At 44.5% G+C, this 20,037-nt stretch overlaps 1 protein-coding gene across 1 annotated transcript in view; it reads left to right on the top strand.

Annotated features, from left to right (window-relative positions):
* Nr4a3 (nuclear receptor subfamily 4 group A member 3) overlaps positions 1-20,037 on the top strand; it is a 41,714-nt gene that overhangs the window by 9,217 nt on the left and 12,460 nt on the right. Inside the window, exons 4-7 of the mRNA XM_041667893.1 lie at positions 1,529-1,658; positions 2,106-2,278; positions 13,367-13,566; positions 16,408-16,586. Of these exons, the coding sequence (XP_041523827.1) occupies positions 1,529-1,658; positions 2,106-2,278; positions 13,367-13,566; positions 16,408-16,586 (682 nt within the window). The remainder of the gene's footprint in view (positions 1-1,528; positions 1,659-2,105; positions 2,279-13,366; positions 13,567-16,407; positions 16,587-20,037) is intronic.

Below are 20,037 nucleotides of genomic sequence, written 5' to 3'. Positions count from 1 at the left end.
AACTGTAACGATCTCTGGGTCCTTACACTGTGCAGATGTTCACAGATGTGGGGAAGGCTTCAGGCTATGGGGAAAATGTGTTATCTAAAGTAAATGGGCACGTGGCCTTAAGGACAGTGTGGAGAAAGAGTGCTAGGAGGTAGGGGCGTGTTCTGTGGAAGAGTGCTTCTGTGAAAGGCTCCTGTCAATACAGAGAATGGAGGTGCTGAAACCCCACGAGTCTTCCTCTCTGAGTTTTGCATTTAGACCCAGCAGCCATGTCTCAGACTTGGCGTAGGTCGTCTTGGCATGTGTGTCATCACTCTCTTAAATGAAATGAAAAGGTGACAGGGTAAAACTGAAACTTGGGAAATAAGAAGAATGGAAAACAAAGAGTCAGAGGAAAATTAGAATCTTGAACCCAAAACAGGTCACTAAGCACAGTTTGCCTGAACTTCGTCTAATGCATAGCCCAGACTTCATTCCCAAGTGAATTCAGAGCTCTGCTCTGGGTGGACTTGTGTAGGTCAGGTCCTTTCAGAGCGATTCATCCTATCCTAAGTGGTAAAAACGCAAACACCTGTGCAGAGGTTTCCATGGGGTTTTTGGTTGTTTGTTTTCTTAGAGCATTGTTTTACCTTCGGAGCATAAGATTACGTCTGATTATTGCTCTGTGTCTTATTCCAAAATTCTACGTGATTCAGAAAACTGTGATGTTATTTTTATCTCCAACATCGAGTTCTACGATGTGTCTTTGACAATGTGGTTCTTTTTGGTGTCAATAATAACAGTCATTTATGAAATACTGGGATGTATGTGACAGTCATATTTCTTTCTCTTGTTCTTACTCGGCTTAGGGTTTTCTTTCATGGATATGATAGTGATTTTTCTATCCAACTTTAAGAATTGGAAGTCGGAAATGGACAGTTTATTATATGTATCCTTTAAAGAGAGAGTGAGCCAAGTAGTGCAATCACGTGGATTTACTTTTTATTTAATAGATGACTCCCTATATATTTTAGAAAGAAAATATTATTTCCTATATATTTTCACAAGACAAACTCTTGCCTTTACTCGGTATGATTTCATCTCTGTTGAGTAACAAAATCAGTTATTGTGCTATCTGGCTTACAATAGTGATGCCATACATAGGACAGCCCAGATAATTCTGATTTTATTTTAATAAGGTCAGCAATAATCAGGGGAGTAGAACAAGTAGAAAATTGTTCCCAGGGGGATATTAAAAGTGGAGATAATCTAATCCTCTGAGGTACGATATGTTGACCTGGTAATTTCAGATATGATTTTATCATTCAGAGCTGGGTGCCTCCTGAGACCCGCTTCAGAACAACCCAAGATGATTTCCACTGTCAGCCAGGAACACTAATAAAATTGTTTTTCCTGCAGGCTAGCGTGTTAGGAAATTAAATTTATCTAATTATACAAATTGCACTGTCGCTTTTCACGTTGTAATTAAAATACATCTTGTCAGGTCTTACCTCTTTCCAGAAACTATTAGTTGACTATCTCTCGCATTATGTTTTCTCAGAGAACGGTACAGAAAAATGCAAAATATGTTTGCCTGGCAAATAAAAACTGCCCAGTGGACAAGAGACGCCGCAATCGATGTCAGTACTGCCGATTCCAGAAGTGTCTCAGCGTCGGCATGGTTAAAGAAGGTAAGAACACACGCTTTCCATCCGGTTTGCTTATGCATAACCTCAAACAGCGAAAGCTGCTAATATTTACATCGAGGCAGCAGATTTACCACTGTCTCTTTCTTTCAAACATTTTCTTTTTAATGGTATCTATGTTTACCCAACACTGAGGACTGCTTATTCTAATTTCTCAAAAATCAATTTTTTTTTAAAAAAGCCATTGTTCTATTTGAGAAGGAGATTTTCAGAGCTAACTCATCAGCACATGTAAGTATGGGATAACTTTCTTCCCCTCGTTATTTCAGCTCAGTCACTGCTGAGCGTTATTCCAGACTTAACACTGCTGTGAAACGGTGGCGCTCATTCATCAGTGCCAAGCTCTAATGTGTTTGGATTCCTTTTCGTGATTTATGTCTATTCCGAATGCGATCTTTAAACCTGGCTTTCTCTCTCTCTGTGTCTCATCAGTCGTGCGTACAGATAGTCTGAAAGGGAGGAGAGGCCGGCTGCCTTCCAAACCAAAGAGCCCACTGCAGCAGGAGCCCTCGCAGCCTTCCCCACCGTCTCCTCCCATCTGTATGATGAATGCCCTCGTCCGTGCTTTGTCAGATGCGACACCCAGAGATCTGGATTATTCCAGAGTAAGTTCTACGCATGCTCTTGAGTGATTATGCTGCTCCATTCATGACAATAGTAACAAGAGTTGATTGGACGACTGCTCCTGGCACTGTGCTAGTCAGTAGCCTCCCCTTTTCCTTTTCTATAGATTTCATTTCATTTAGCAACTAGTTCATTCACTATACCAAATAACTTTTGCCTTATTGAAGCTCTAAATGCCTTAACGATGACCTTGACAGGGCTACCCCTGTCACACATATGGTTGCAGGGTTCCTGGTGGTGCCAACAAAAAGCTGAACAGGGGAACTACAGCTTGTAGTTCTTTGGAAATCGTGACTTTGTGTTTCTCACGTTGTGATCAAACCCTCTGGGTGAGCCCCAAGTTATCCTTAAGCGGTCTACCCAACTGCATCTTCATTGATTAGCTTGCTGCTTATTTGGGGGGATTAGACCATGGGATGAGCAAGTCCTGGCCTTGGCATCAGGAGGTCTGGCTAGAACGCTGTCTTTTCTGTCGCCTGCCTGTGTCACCTGGCTCCCGTGCTGGGCTTTCTCCTCCCTGCAGTGGGAATGATTACCGTATTTAACACCAGAAGAGGGTTTTGAGCATCAGACACACAAGGCTGACAGAACCATTTTGAAAAAAAAAAACATAAATGATTACCAGTGCTGTTATTTCAGTCAACCAAAACATATCAACATTTTAGTTTAACGTAGGACATCATAAAAAAATCTCACCAGTATGAAGCCTACAGATTTCCTTAAATTTGAATAGCACTGAAAAGGGTCATAAAAGATTTTTGAGAAATATTCCAGCATGATAAGGTCATTTTTATAGGACTTTGGAAAGCAGAGTTCTAGTAAAATACAGTCAGTACAGGTGAGAGAGAAGACAATGGCCCTGGTTATTGAATAATTCTTCATGTTAGACACTGTATCACACTGTCTCATTGCTATGAGCTGGAAGGGGATTTACCTCCACTTGAAGACAAGCTTAGAAACATAAATGAAAAGAGACCCGTGTGGGGGTATCCCATTGGTCGATCTGATTGCCTTCCCCGTGGCTAATTCATCATTTGCAGCATCTGGGTGAATGCCTGGCAAAGAACAGCCTTTGCTGGGTGGACCCCTTTTAGGTTGCAGTGTTAACAGAACTGATGCTGTACATGCTGAGATCCTCTTGCCCTCCTCCCTACCCTCATTCTAGGCAGCAAAGCCCTCCCTACGCCTGATCACAAGACTCCCTATAAGTAGTATGGTATATCCTCAGCACCAAAGGTTGAGGACTCTTACTCTGATTTTAAGTAGCATCTCCTTATGAAAGTCAAGTCTCAAGCAGTATAATAGTATAACAGAATAATGCACTGACTGGGGGCTCAGGCTTTGAAAGCAGGCAAGGCTAGAAGAAAATCCCAGGGCCAGCATTTACTAGCTAGGTGACCTTGAGAAACTGATCCTTTAAAGCCTCAGTTTCCTCGTCTTTGTTATTTGCTAATATCCGCTTCCCAGGATTGTTTGTATATCGTTACTTTGACCAAACTTTTTACTCTGGCCGTTTATCAAATGTGCTAGTAAGTACAGGCACTCCACTGTCCAGTGCCATGTTGCAGCACCACTAAGATAAGTCTTTATCCCTGTGGTCCAATAAGGAAATCAATACAAAGAGAGGTGAAAAAGTTGACTGGCCCAAGGTCACAAAGCAAAACACATCTATCAGAGGCCAAGTTAGGAGCCACATTTCACACTCTCTGCGTGCAGTGAGGGTGGGGATTACTAATTGGGCATGAAGACTCCCCCCCCCCCAAGCACCTCTGCCTCTCCCTCTGTAATTCTCTGCATCAAGGAGGCTTATAGACACTGCTTTAGCTAAGGTTGTGGCACACAATCTGACATTGTCCCAGGGCATTTGACATTGCTACTGATGGTCAATTCAGAAAAGTTATACATGCCGCGCGCGCACACACACACACACACACACACACACACACACACACACCGCGAATGGTACTGTATCCACAAAGTATCTATCAGTCTCCGTGGCCTGGTTTCTCATGCAGTGGCAGTATCTCCCCAGTCCTCCGTGTTGTCCCAGCTGGGACCTGTCTCTACATTGAAAAAAATCAATCCAGTGTGTTTGCTTGTCTCTGCACTGTTCAGTCTGTTAGTCTGGAGTCATCATCTTCATCCACAAACATTTATCCAATTTAATTGTTAGCTTTGCCCCAAATACAGATTGCCCATGTCAAAGTCTGGGTCGTGCTGATGCTACCTTTGAGGCCTAGCTCAATTTTGCAAAGCATATTTATTTTAATCGCATTGTTTTGGAAATCAGGTTGAACTTCATCGCTTGGGTTCTCCTGCGTTTAGATAGCTCTACAAAATTATCAAAAAAAAAATTGGACCAAAATCAACTAAATTAAAAGACTTTTTAAAAAATACAGTGAGCTTTCATCCAAAACTTGGAAGAAGACACAGGAGCATGCTGATCACATTTGCAGATGACAGAAAGCTGGGAGGGATCTGCTAATATGATGGATGTCAGTACCAACATTCGAAACGATCTCGACAGGTTGGAACAGGAAGGGCTGAAACCATCACGGAGAAAGTTAACAAAAATAAATGTGAAGCTCAACATTTAGATTTTGTTAAAGGGGAGCGCTTTGGCTTGTCAGTGGTTCATTCAGGAGTTTGTTCCACAGACACTTAGTATGATCCAACAAAGGGTGTGTGTGTGTGTGTGTGTGTGTGTGTGTGTGTGTGTGTGTGTGAGAGAGAGACAGACAGAGAGAGAGAGAGAGAGAGAGAGAGAGAGAGAGCATGCTAAATTACCTGCTGTGGGAGAAGTATGGAACCAGAATTCAATTCCGTATGGTCTCATGAACTCTTTCAGATTCAAGGATTGAGTTCAATCCAAGACCAGATTTAAGGGGAATGTAGATACCCTGTTTATGGAAACTTATAAGCGATGGTTGGAGAATTAAAAAAAGGAAGCTATATAGACAGAAAGGGAGGTTTGTAGAAATTAGGTCACTCTCACTCTCTTGTCCCTGTATCAAAAAGAAAAAGAATACTTCTGTTCCCCTTGGCAAATCTAGAGAAAGAAGATGGTGGCGGGGGTGGGAGAACCTGTCTTCAAAGCTGCTCTCAAGACTAGTTCTCTGTCCACATCAACTGAGTCAGAGTGAGATCAGCAAGCCAAGGAGTATTCAAGGACAGCACAGGACAGGATTCTCCACAAAGGGTTCTGTGCATGACATTAAGTCCTTTCAAACTCTTACAGGCTTTATGATTCTGAGGTTTACTTTTTGGTTCCTTGCTGTAAGTACTTACATGCAGAAATATAGAAAAATGTGTATATTTCATGTGTGTGTGCACATACATACATATATATAAATTATACATATTTATGTAACTTGACTTTGTATCTATAAAAATATTGGAATTGGTGCTGAGGCAATGTCTAAGTTGGTAAAGTGCATACCACCCCAGAATGAATACCTGGTTCAAGTCCCCAGAAGCATATACTTGAAATTCTAGAGCTGGTGAGGTGACAGTGTCTCAGGATCCCTGGGATTTACTGGCCATCCAGTCTAGCCAGTGGTGAGCTGCAAATTCCATGTGGGAGTCTTTCTCAAAATTAAAATGAATTAGGAAAAGGAGTTGGGGTGAATATGATCAAAATGCATTCATTATATGCATGTAGTGGTTTGAATAAGAATGGACCCCATAGGATCACATTATTTGAATGCTTAGTTTCCAGGGAGTGGCACTGTTTGAGAAGGGTTAAGAGGTGTGGACTTGTTGGAGGAGGTGTGACCTTGTTGGAGGAAGCACGTCACTGGGGGTGGACTTTGAGGCTTTAAAAGCATCCATCAGACCCAGGCTCTTTCTCTCAGCCTGCAGATTAGGATATAGCCCTGAATCAGTGCTGCAGTACCATGTGTACCATGATGCTTCCTGCCATGACGATAATGGACTAGACCTTTGATATCATGTGCACACCCCCAATTAAGTGATTTCTTTTTGTGAGTTGCCTTGGCAATGGGGTTTCTACAACTATAGAAAGTGACTAAGACAACGCATATACGAGATTTTCAAAGACAATATATTTCAAATAATTAGAAAAATTTTAAACGTGGAGAATTGTCAAAGAACTCACTGGACATTGACCTCTGGTCTCCACACGCACAAGTGTGCACATATATGCTTATACCCTTATGTACAGATACACGGACACACTTAGAACACAGAATTAATGAAACAGACAAGATGACTCAATGGGCAAAGGCTTTTGCTGTCAACCCCAATAGCCTGAGTTCAGTCCCCAGAAACTCCATGGAAAATGGAGACAACCAAACCACACACCATGGCACTGGAGTGTCCACACACATACACAGAAACAAATAAACAAGGAAAAGAAAAGAACTTTCCCAAATGAATGAAACAAAATGCCTACTTTGAGCCAGACACCAGCATAAAAATATTTTCACATAAGTCCTCAACTCTGCCACCAAAATTATAACGCCAGTATTTTATTTAAAGATTGTCATTGCCTGAAACTAAGCTTGTATGATTGATATCTTCCCTTAAAATTTTTTTAATTATGAGACCACAACACTGAATGATCATCTAAGACAACCTCCCCTCCCCCGCCATGTTTTCAGAGGACTAAATGAAGTCTTGGCAGGTCAAATTCTCTAGCCTGAGACTGGTAACGGGACTGAGATGAGACAGTCACTCAAGGGGATGCTTCTGTGTCATCATATTGTCTCTGCTAACGACAATTTACTAGTTTTTTTTTTTTTTTTTGGTTTTTCGAGACAGGGTTTCTCTGTAGCTTTGGAGCCTGTCCTGGAACTCCCTTTGTAGACCAGGCTGGCCTCGAACTCCCAGAGATCTGCCTGCCTCTGCCTCCGGAGGGCTGGGATTAAAGGCGTGCGCCACCACCGCCCGGCTAATTTACTAGTTTTTAAGTAAAAAATTAATTTGATTTTTTAGAAAACTATGATAATAGTAATATGTATTTTATATTATATCTTCATGTTTTATGGTAGTTTTGTATAATATTATTAGATTTTTTTTACGTATATGAGTGTTTTGCCTGAGTGTATGTCTGTGTACCACGTGGGTGTCCGGTGCCCATAGAGGTCAGAAGAGGGCATCTGCTTCCCTGGAACTGAAGTTAGATGGTTGTAAGACCCTATGTGGGAGCTGGGAGTTGAACCCAGGTCCTCTGAAAGAGCAGCAATTGCTCTAAACCTCTGAGCTATTTCTCCAGCCTTATAGCTTTTTTTAAAAATCAATTCATTTAGAATTAAATTCAAAGAAACTCATTGTTTTCTGTACCTTGGCAACCACCCAATCCCCCTCTCAGCTACTGATATTAACGTTTTAGCATGTATTCAGAGCTTATTGTATGTTAGACAAGGAGTTGTCCTGTCAAGTTTGAGCCTGACAGTGGATTTGGCCAGTACAGTCTACTAACAGTGCTAGCTGCTCTCCCCGGTGATTAGGTCAGCAGAGAGAGAGGGAAGTGTCTGCCAGCCAGGGCCTTTTAATCTCCATGTAGCAGGGTATGTGCCTGAAAGGTAGAAACCCAGTGAACCCTTTTCTCCCTGAATGTGGAAAAAGGAAGGGTTTTGTTCCAAGTCGCAGAGGGAGCGAATGTTTGAAGAGGCCAGGACGAGCCCTCCTGAGCTTTGTGACGCATTCCTGGCTCCGGAACCTTCCCTTCTCCTGTGGGCCAAACTTCTCTCCCTCAAAAATGAGCTCAGATCACTGTACATCAGCGCAGTCAAAACATGTCACATTTGATTTGTTTCCACCCGCGATGCTGCTATTCCCTGCCCCACAGTTGCTTTTAATTTAGCAATACAAGTATATATAGACACCGGGCTTGGCTTCAGCGCCTGCATGATTACTAATGAAGAAATATACTTAATGTCCTCATTAGTTGGTCATTCCAAGTATTTTTCGGCACGCCAGGATGTTTTCTGGTAATCGGTGCCACTTAGTGCAGCAACAGCCTGCAACTACGAGAGAACTATTGCTCACATCAAACCAGACACTAGCAAATGTCACTTAAATGCTAATGAGGTAGCCTTAAGACCCAACACGGCCAGCACGTGGTAGGCTTACAGAGACCACAGCGTGAAGACTGTCAACGCTGGTTTCAGGAAGCTTTGGGGAGGATGTTTCCCAGTTAATTCACTGGGTGGCCTCAACCAGTTCCTACGGTGAAGGCTTCCACTTTAAATGGTGAAGAGATTAGACCCGGTGCTTCTTCCAAACCCTCCCATCGTTACAGTGGCTACATAGATTTCCACTCTGAGTATGGACCACAGTTTCCCTGAATGTGATACCCAGACTGCCTCATCCACAAAGGACGGCAGTGTTTGCTTTAACAAGCAGGTTCCTCCAGGTTGCACCCAGACCTACTGATTTCAGACTTGAAAGGAGGCCAGAATAATCTTTATTTTAACAATAGCCTCTGATGATTCTTTGGCATTGTAAGGTTTGAGAGCCACCAATGACAATTCAACTTTACTTTGAAAGCCCCAGCTTTTCTTAGGGATGAGAAAGGATGAGCTATAAAATTTCCAGGAAGCCCTAAATTCACTTAACAAATACATAGGGCAGGGGTCCGTGGACAGTGGATCTGACAAAGCTCTGCCCTCAGGGAACTTATCTGCCAAGGAGAGATAAAGAAGGTACTGGAAATATCACCCGTAGTGGTTTTGGCTGTTTGTTTTTTGTTTTAGTTTTTCTAGTAGAGGGACACTGACAGACCAAAAAAGGAGGAAGTTGGGAAAAATATATTCGTCACCTATCTTTTTCAGTACCGATTTTTAAAACGTCACTTTGCTCATCAGCACATGTATGTGTATGTGTGGTGTGTAGACATGTTCCAGTGTATGTGGGTACGTGTGTGGGGTGACCATGCACATGGCTTGTGGAGTCCAAAGACTGGTGTCTGGTGTCCTCTGTCACTCCTCACCATATGTTTTGAGGCGGGGTCTCTCATGAACGTGGAGCTGGTTAATCTAGCTAGCCAGGTTGCTACCAGGATCTCTTGTCTCCTCCACCTTTAGCAGGTTAGGATTATGGGTGGGCCTTCATGCCCACCTGACTTTTATCAAAGTTCTTCATGATTATGTGGCAAATGTTTTATACACTCCACCATCTCTCCAGCCCTAAAATGGCACACTTCAAAGCAAAGAACCCATGACTATGTTTACATAGTTTAACTTAGATAAGGATCACATCTATCATCTATAGAGATATAAAGGCTGAGAGAAAAGTAACATACTAAGGGGGGTGTAGGGAGGGAAGCCATTTCCTCCAGATACTTCACATATTTATCAAGAGCCGAGAGTGCGATGCATATTCAGCTCCGTTCTGCTCCTAAAGCATCACGTGGCTAATTTTCAGAGTGCTTTTCTCCAGTTGAATAACTTAGAGGCCTGGGCCACTGCTGAAACCTGACCGCCCACGGTTGCTGCCAAATGCAGTGAGCAGTCTGTGGGGGTTAAAGCCCGTGTCCATCTGCTGCTGTGTGCACCAAACAATTCTCCTTCTAGGGCCTTTGTAGAAGTCTGCATCCTGCCATGCTGCTGGTGGAGAGGTGGCTACACCTCTAACTAGAACTTAAAGCCAGACTCTGGTGGACCAAGTGTCCTAATAGGCTGACATTAAACATTAGCAGAAACAGAGACAAAAGTTCGTTAAAAGAAATTTTTTTTTCTGTATTCGGTTTATGCTTCTGTGCAACAATCAATGAGCAAATAGCTTTTAGGGTTTTCTTTGGCGATATTAAACCACTGTAAGCAGGCACAGATGGGTTCCAGCTCTTCCACGGCCAGGTTTAAATGGCTAAGCCAGACAGAGTATCTGGAATCTTTGGCCTGTTTCTTTAAATTATATGTTCAGAGGGACACACGTGATCCTTCTCTTCCCATATCATTGGGTGCTGACCCACCTGTTATGGGTAATTCAGGTTGCACCTAGTTTTGGTTCCAGAATTTTGGGACTTGGACAAGAATAACTAACTGCAGGTGAATCCCAGAAGGTTTGCAGTTAGGGAAGCTGGGCCTGTTGGGCTTTGGTTTTGTGTGTGTGTGTGTGTGTGGGGGGGGTTGTTGGTTTTTTTTTTTTTTGTTTGTTTGTTTTTTCTTTGCTGAGCTATATGAAAGCAAAGTTCACGCCCCAAGCAGGCAGGGACTGCTCTTACCATGCAGGAGGCATGAACCATGAGCCCAGCAGGGCTTTGCCTGCAGAGAACCCTGGTGAAAACTGCATGCTCTAGTGACTTCTGAGCAAACACTGGAAGCAGAGCTGTGGTTGATCCATGAGCCCTGGTTTAGGGGAAGCTAATGTAGGGAGCGGTAAGCTGGGGCTCCTATTGTCAGTGAGGACTTTGCAAGCCCTTTAGACTTTTCTTCCTCCAATCAAGCCACTATTTAAAAACAAAATCATGCAGGACTAGTGTCCTATTCTAGGCCACAGCATCATACCTAGTGTGGCTTAGCAATATTTAGAAACTTTGAACACACGAGGCAGGAGAAACAGCAATTAGTTAATCCGCTGGGCACCCAGAGGCTACAGCAGGCGTGGGGCAGCCGCTATGCGATTTGTCTAGAAATACAAGTTGATCTCTTCTCTCCGCTCTCCTCCAGTAAAGAGAGTACGTGTTAAGTAAATAAATAAACAAAAATTGTGGACTCACCCAGGGTCTCATGGCCTTTTCAGAGGTCTTTCAGAAGGGAGCTGCCTCTGTCTCCTGGACTTGTTCCCCTGTTTCATGATACCACCCAGTATCTGGGGCCTCATAAAATCCCAGGCAAACTGTGGGATTGTCGGGGGAAAAAAGGGACGCAGGGCTCTGAACTAGACTAGATGCTACAAGATCTTAGATGGTTACGGTGAAAATTAGAAAACTTCAGCTTTTAATACAGCACAGCCCACACTCAATAAATGGAAGGTGAGGGACGATGACACTGTCGGAACTCCTTATCAGTAACGTCACTGAGGTCCGCTGTTTAACTCACTCTACCTCGCAGGCCCTTCCCATAGCTAGGCCATCACAACAGAGCTCTAAAGATGTTATTATCCCTACTCCACGGAGAAGAAAACTGGGCCTCAATACCATATTTCACAAATTAGGGGCCCAAATAAAACCAGGGTTAAGGTTCGTGAGCTCAACATCCAGCGTCTGTACTTACTGCTTCTGGGGGAAGCTTACTTGTAGAGTCTCACCTCTCCACTCGGGGCAGGTTTTACAGGTGTGCCTTGTTGTTCGTTGACTGCTTCTCATCAACTGCTTCTCCTCCAATCAGGTCTGGGCTTTGTGGCAAACTTAGGTACCTTGACTATTCTTGTGCTACAAATAAAGTCAGTGGGAATGTAGTCCAGTAGTAGAGCGCTTACCTGTGCATGTACAGGTAATGTGTAACATGTACATGGCTGTGAGTTTGAGCCTTTGCATCAACCCTTTCCAAAACGTTTCAGGGGTGCTGAGGATTAAATGCCAGAGCCTTAGTCATTCTGTGTAAGTAGGAAACTACATCCTCAGCTACCATCAGACATCTTAACTAACAGGCAGCCTGTAGGCCCAGCACGCAAGTGGCGGAGGCAAGAGGATTGCTGCACGTTTGAGGCCAGCCTAGTCCATGTAGTGAGCTTCAGGCCAGCCGTGGCCCCATAGTAAGACCCTGTCTCAAAACATAAAAACCAAAGTCAAGAGGCATAGGACTTAAAATCCCAGGCATGTAAACCCCAGCTTACCGTTGTCACTTATGTAACCTTAGAAGGTTTCAGAGCTTCCCCAGGCCTCAGTTCCCTTACTTATAAAATAAGGACCCAAAGCCCTGTCTGGTGAGCATCCAGGGGGCAGGGCTGCAAGGTTGTTCTGCACTGTGAACACTAGGGAAGTGACACACCTGTTCACACTGCATCTGTCACACCTCTGGGCTGTTGTTTTCCCTCCATCTTCATTGTGCCGCCTAGATCATCCTGCCTGATGCAGAAAAGGTTCTGCCTCCATCAAGTCAGGCAAACGCCTTTACCAGAGTAGCCCAAAGCTTTGGAGAACCCTCCTCCCCCTCCTCCTTTTATGTTGTCTTTGCCTCTTCTTCTCCGCCTTCTGCCCCCATGTTCCTTGGCCCGCGCTATCTAGTATGTCTTTCTGTGATGATGAACATGGACCCCGCCCCCCTTGACTTTTAAGTACCTGAAATATGGCTAGTCTGATAAGAAACTGAAGTCTTGATTTGATCTAATTTTGATTAATACAAGCAGTCACAATCCCCAAGTCTGGTGGCATATAGCTGTCTGGGCTCTGCCACGCAGGAACCCCGCCACCACCCACCACATACACTTCCAGATTTATCTCATAGAAATCCATCAACAGCAAGCAAAAAATCAATCATCTTTTCTCTTGCTGGTTAATTGTGTGTTTTTTTTCTCCACACTTCCGTGTACATTAGAACCGTCGGCTCGGATAAGAAGCAGCCTGTTGGACCCACCCCCAGAGTTTCTGATGAAGCAGGCCTGGGGTTGCCATTTTTAGCGCATTACCAGGTGCTGTTGATGCTACTGGTTTAGTGACAAAATCTCTGGATCCTTACTGGGGCCATCTTAGCCCAGGGAGACCGCAATGTTACAGCAGAGCCCATAGAGCCAGAAGTCCTACTCAGACCCAAGACCTTAGGGCAATGGTTTCCGTGTGGACAGTGGTTTTTCCCGTGGGATGCTCTGTGGTTTCATCTGTGGAGCTTTTAAAGTTCCCAGTGGGTAGAACTCACCACAGGCCACTTAAATCTGTCTCTCTGGGGGGCAGAACTGAGAACGTGAGTGCATCCTAAAGCTCCCCAGATGATGTCAAGTCCCTGCATTGATGGGACTTGAAGGGACTTCCATCTGTTGGATAATAAAAATAAAGTCATTTTATTTTATGTCCCAGGGTCATTGGTGGATCAGACGAGGCTGTGGATGTTAATGGGTTTTATAAAGGGGGGTAGGATTCAGGCACTGACAGCTAGACAGAGTCATTCTCAAAAGATGGCGCCATGCCCTGGCAGTCAGGGTAATGCTCTCTGTGCATTGCCTTCCAGTACTGTCCCACTGACCAGGCCACTGCAGGCACAGATGCTGAGCACGTGCAGCAGTTCTACAACCTCCTGACGGCCTCCATCGACGTGTCCAGGAGCTGGGCAGAAAAGATCCCGGGATTCACTGATCTCCCCAAAGAAGATCAGACGTTACTTATAGAATCAGCCTTTTTGGAGCTGTTTGTTCTTAGACTTTCCATCAGGTATGTTCTATTATTTTATCTTTCCTCGGCCCTCTCGTTTGTAACAGCAGGGAGTTTGTTGACCAGGCGGAGATGAAATGTATTCAGACGTTAAAGCACTGATCAGTGGGGGATAGAAAGAACGGCCGAATGGCCTAGGACTCCGGGTACCAGTCTGAGGTCTAGGGGAGTAGACACAGCCACGGGCTCTGAGCCGAGTATTGCCTCACTAGGAATCCAGATCTTTTCTATGCAAAATAGAGGATGGCTTTTGTGGTCACTCAAGTTTGTGGCTCTAGGACTGTTCTTGGGGTGCAGATGCTATTTGTGGAAATTCTGGGTTTGCTTTCTGAGTTTCTGTTTCACAAGTGACTGTTGTAACATTCCTGAAGGGCTTTCGCTTCACAGCTGAGTTCTTGGGTCAAAAGATTTGGTTCACTCTCTAGTGTTCAGTGGAAGCAAACATGAGGAATACATGAATTCTATCTACCGTCTACCTACCTACCTACCTATCTACCTACCTACCTATCTACATACTTATCTACCTACCTATCTACATACTTATCTACCTACCTATCTACCTACCTACCTACCTACCTACCTACCTATCTACCTACCTATCTACATACTTATCTACCTACCTATCTACCTACCTACCTATCTACCTACCTATCTACCTACCTACTTACCTACCTACCTACCTATCTACCTACCTACCTACCTATCTACATACTTATCTACCTACCTATCTACCTACCTGCCTACCTACTTCTCTACCTACCTTATCTATCTATCTATCTATCTATCTATCTATCTATCTATCTTTTATTTATTTGTCTATTTATAGATAAATAGGTCCACTAGGTAGCTTAGCCTGACCTTAGATCTTGAGCTTGGAATCTTCCCTACTCCAACCTCCAGTGTGCTGGGACGCAGGTATGCACTGCCGTGCCCAATAGGAAGTGATTTTTCAAAGAGCTTGAACTTCAGACCTAAGCTTCTCTCCACACATGTCCTTCTTAAATATATATATTAAAATTATTAATTAAATATATATAATATTCTGTCCATCTGCCCTCTATAGGGAGGATCCCAGGGAGAGATGGGGCGGAGTTTGTGGCTAGAGTTTAGCTTAACTTGCAGCCCATACAGTGCACGTGAGAGCTGGTAGAGACCTGCCTGTCATCTTAGGCACATAGTGAAGGATTACACAGAAGATAAGCCCCACGCAGGTGGACGCCACTCTTCACCAAGCTCTCTGCATAGCCTGTCTCCAGGAACTGCACATCCTTGGTGCTCAGTAACTACCCGCTGAGTGAGGGAATGAATAGAGCTATTCTTCCAGAAGCACAGTTAGGAAAACACTGGCTTGTAAGTGCCATCAACCTAGAGAAAGAGATGGAGCAAGACCTTTATAGTTAAGGGAAAGCTGAGATTAAAGTCAGGATCCCACAGAATTGAGAATGAGTTATACCTAATACTCTCTGAATCCTCTTGTGTGCTAGGCTCTGTGCATGGGCTTTCAAAACAAAACAAAAAAAACCTTCATTTTTTTATTTAATTCCTGCGCAACCTTAGAAAATTATGATTAAATTCCTATTTCATAGATAAGAGAAAGGAAGTCCAAAGAGATGAAAGGAGGGCTCAAGGTTACCCTGCTAAGACATCATGGCCAAGAAGAGGTTCCAGGGCACCTTTTGTAAGAGAGAAAGAGGATGGTTACAGACACAGTATAAACTATTGGCATATTTAGAAACAGTCCTCTCCAGCCCCCTTATTTAAGTTCAAGGAGGTAAAATATTCCGCCACCCTTGACTCTGTGATTGGCACTCGGAGAAACTTGTTGCTTTGAATTTACATAGTGGAATTGTCCTGTCTAGCCTTGGGCCTTATCAGCTTCTGGCATTGAAGAAAATAAGGGAGAAGCCTTGACTCCGGAGCCCCAAAAGGAAGTCTCCTGTTCACTGCAGAGAGGGACCATTGTCTGACTTTCCTTGAGGAAACCTCATAACAAAGATCTATTCAGCCCAGAGAGGGGATCAATAGGTCAAAGAAATGCTTTCATCCAAGTGCGGGACGGTGAACCTTTTCTGGGCTGACAGGAGCGTATATGAAGATTTGATTATGGGAACATGGGTGCACCCCCAGACCTGTCACCAAAATATCACACCTCACATGGATAATGACCTCGCCAATGTTGTCTAGAAGGGCACCCCCCTTCAGTCAGTTTTCTGAAATATTTACTTTCTATAAACTTCAACACCTCCCTTGGCTGCATATAACAGGGTGGGACAGTATTAAGCACTTCTGATTGTATAAGGGCAGGAGGAAGCCAGTGACTGTAATCTCAGGTGAGGCTCTCATGAGCCTCTCCTCACTCCTGTGAGGGATCCCTACTGGGCCTGTGAGGGACTCCTGTTACCCCCACAAACCATAAAATTACTTTCATTGTTACTTCACAACTGTAATGAATCGTAATGTAAATGTCCGATGCGCAAATGGTCTCAGGTGACCTCTGTGAAGGAGCCACTCGACCCTGCCAAAGGGGTTGCAGCCTACAGGTTGGGAAGCATTGCCCTTGATAGTCTCTGAGGACTTCTCTGCATTCTACCTCAGACAAGCCAGCCACTGATTCTAGCACTAGACAGCAGAGGTGTCAGCCCTTGTTCCCTAAGGACATTATCAAGGACAGACGGTCAGGTCATCCATTCCCAGGAGCATGCCTTTGCTCGTGATGGTGCCGCACACAGTTTCCCATGCTGCCCCTTGCTGATGCAGGTCCTTGGGTGTTAGGATGTTGCTGTGTTAGCCAGACTGAGAAGACCTATTTACTGTGTCTCTCTCTCTTCTGCCCACCCCCAGGTCCAACCCTGCTGAAGATAAGTTTGTGTTCTGCAATGGACTTGTCCTGCATCGACTTCAGTGCCTTCGTGGATTTGGGGAGTGGCTCGACTCCATTAAAGACTTTTCTTTAAATTTGCAGAGCCTGAACCTTGATATCCAAGCCTTAGCCTGCCTGTCAGCACTGAGCATGATCACAGGTAAGGACCAGCGCCCAAAAGTCAGGGACCGGTGTCGCCTTTTCTCTTACCTGTGTTCAGGTGGCTTCTGGGCTTCTTTACAGCTAACTAGGAAAATGGCTGCCACTATGCTGAAGTCCACCAGGTCTGACTTGGTTAAATAAAGAAAGCACACACCCATAGCTTACTCATCTGCGTTTGTAGGAGAGGGGATTGGTACGATTGAGCTATCATTAAAACCCAACTGATCTGGGGCTCTGCTGGCAGTTGACCTAGCTACTTCAAAGCTGTTTTTACACAAGTTTTCCAGAAAGATAATCTTAATCACCCTGCCATTCCTATGGACCCCTTCCCAGTTCTTGCCTCAAGACCTAAAGTAAACCAAAGAATTGCAGGCATATGGAAGACAGCTTCACTTACTAATCCTGACTCGGAGGGAATTGAGAGAAAAAAAAAAGTTATTTGTCAAAAATGAAAGCAACTCAACTCCACAGTTTTTTTAAACATTCAAAAGCAGAAGAATAAAATTCATACCATTTCTGGGGCTGAGGAGCAAGCTCAGGTGGGAGAGGACTTGCCTTGCAAGCACCAAGACCTGCGTTCAATCCCCAGAACCTATATAAAAAAAGGTAGATGTGGCGGCATGTCTCTCAGCACTGAGAGACAGAGACGGGAGGATCACTGAGGGCTCACTAGCCAGCCAGTTTCACCTCATTGGTAAGCTCCAGGCCAAGGAGAAACTCTATCTCAAGGAGCGTAGGTAGTACACCTAAAGAAGATACCCAAGGATGTCCTCTGGCCTACATGCACACACGCATGCACACATGCACACATACACATGCGTGCGTGTGCACACACACACACACACACCATGAAAATACATGCACATAAAAAAATGTTCAGTTTCTATGTTATTGTACTCCTTCTATGTGCCCATCACCCTGCACTCTGGAGGTGCTGGTCTGCCCCCCCCCCCTTTATCACTCATCCTTGAAGTTTTTTATTAGTTTGCATCTGGATCCATTATACTGGGGCCTGGGGAGATAGTGGCAGGATCTGAAGCTCCCCCCCATATTTTGGGTCAGACCCAAGACCAGCCAGGCTGATTGTCTGAGGGTCCAGTTCAGACTGGATGTGCTCTTGGCTAGAGGAAACATTTCCCAGGTAGGTAGGGAGTACTGACTATGATCTCAGCACAGCTGGCCTCTCCTTTCTGATGCAGCCTTGCTTTGCTTAGTCCAGTGGTTCTCAACCTGTAGGTAAGGACCCCTTTCAGTGTGGGGAGTCAAATGACCCTTTCACAGGGGTTGCCTAAGACTGTCTGCATATCAGATATTTACATTATAATTCATAACTTTTGCAAAATTACAGTTATGAAGTAACAACAAAAACAATATTATGATTAGGGGTCGCCACAACTTGAGGAACTGTATTAAGGGGTCACAGCATTAGGCCAGTGGTTCTCAGCCTTCCTAATGCAGTTTGCCTGCATCTGCTTAGGTCACCTGTGAGCCAAAGTTAGATGTATGTGTGCGCCTCTAGAGGCCAGGCTGGTCACGTGCCTGACTTCTTCCTCCTGGTCTTTGGTCCAGGTTAAGAAGCTCAGCTCTTAATAGGGCCATCACAGTCTTCCAAGACCTTGAAACAAAAGCAAAGGCAGCTTCAGAGGTTATGGATTCCACTGACCGCACTTTCCAGTGTCATAGCAGAGCACCTAAAATAATCAGTGTTCAAGACCCAAGCCCTTGACTCCGAAGACTGAGGAGACTGGCCCCAAGATCACCTAGCTCTTCATTTCCATTTCAGACCCATTGGGCATTGCTGGGACAGTTAGACTCCCGGAACTGGAACATATAGAACTGAGTTCATTTACAAAAGACAGAAATTTTTGAGACTGCTTTAGCTTTCTACAACTAACACCAGCTCACTGCCATGTCACTATGGAAATGGGAGCTGAATATATGTTCTCTGGTCTAGGGGCTGTCTCATGTGTCACTGGGTTCTCAGACATGATGGCACACATCCCTGGAGGAGACAGAATGTGTAGGATGCAGAGGGTTGAGTGGGGACCAAGTGTCAAGAGATCGCAAACGAGGGAGCAGAGAGTGTTTCCAGGCTACTGTGGAGGGAATAATTATGGACATAATACAGTTTTCCTGAATCTATTGTGAATATGGCTGTCCTCGAGCAATTTGGCAGGAAAAGCATGGGCTTCAAGTCCTAGCAACTCTTTTATTAATCTGGAGTCTGGCATTTCGTCAGCGAGGGCTATTGAGTAATGCATTTCTCTTCTCTGCACTTTTATTTCTCCATCCACACAATAGGGATGGTAACATCCATTCCATAGGGTGGCAGTGTAGGTTACAAAAAAAAAATAGGCTGCTGATGTAGCCAAACTGGGTTCGTGGCAGACATTAGATCTACTTATGTTCCTCCTTGGAGTGGTGATGATAGAGGTTCACTCCAGTTGGGCTCATACGGGTCCTTCCCTTTGGAAACCTTGGCCAGTGCGAAATGAAACTCATTGTTGTGAAGAAAGTTGGAAGCTTTATAAGGCAGTTAAGAGTTGGGCATGATGATTCACAGCTATAATTCCTGCACTCGGAGACTAAGACAAGGGGCTCATGAGTTCACGTCTAGTTTGTCCGACATGCTGAGTTCCAGGCCAGTCTGTCTCAAACAGAGCAGAGTAGTATAGTGTGTTTGGTGACTATTTTCTTAGACACTTGAGAGACTCAAAGGAGGGCAGAGATTGCCAAGCTATTATGTTAAACTGGCAATGGGCTGAGAGGTTTGTCTGTAGGTCTTTCCCACAGGGTAAACTGCAGTTCCTGCCTTTCTTCCCGCCAGCGTATAGAGAGCAAACCGTGAGAGATGCTGCAGATATTACACAAGCAGAATTTCCCCTCAAATCTCACAGAACTCTTAGGATTTGGCATCTGGGGAGGGTTTGGGTTGCATGGAAGTATTGGACAACAGGGGAAGAAAAATGCCTAGAAAGCAATACCTACTGCTGCGATTATCCAGGATCATTTGAGTGTGCATTCCCAAGAGCTTGGGCATCTCAGGAAGCCTCATAATCAGAAAGAGTGGTGGTGGCTCAGCAGATGAACCCTAGGAATGAGAATATTCGTCTAAAGAACTGTCTGTTCTGAAACCAGAGAGGAACTAAGGAAAGGGAAAAGATTTTAGACCATTAGCCAGCGTGGCTTCCAGAAGACGGCTTCAGGAATTGGATAGTTTATCCAAACATGGATATCTCCCTCTGATTTTTCTTCTTCCTCCCCTTCTCTCTAATCCCCTTCATCAAATCCTGAGCGGTGAGACGGGACAGGAAACAATTTCTTTCTGATCATTCTCCTTTCCTACAGTAACAGAGTGTCCCCCACAGTTGCGGTTTTCTGGGTCCCCAGTTCACCTACCCTAACCATTGTCTCTTGCCAATGTCAAATTCCTAGAGCAATGGGAAGGC

The sequence above is a fragment of the Microtus oregoni genome, unplaced genomic scaffold, assembly GCF_018167655.1.
Source record: "Microtus oregoni isolate MIOR12 unplaced genomic scaffold, Mior012 000017F_ref0000208, whole genome shotgun sequence".
In the NCBI taxonomy this organism is placed as follows: Eukaryota; Metazoa; Chordata; class Mammalia; order Rodentia; family Cricetidae; genus Microtus; species Microtus oregoni.
This window is presented reverse-complemented; position numbering and strand designations above follow the sequence as displayed.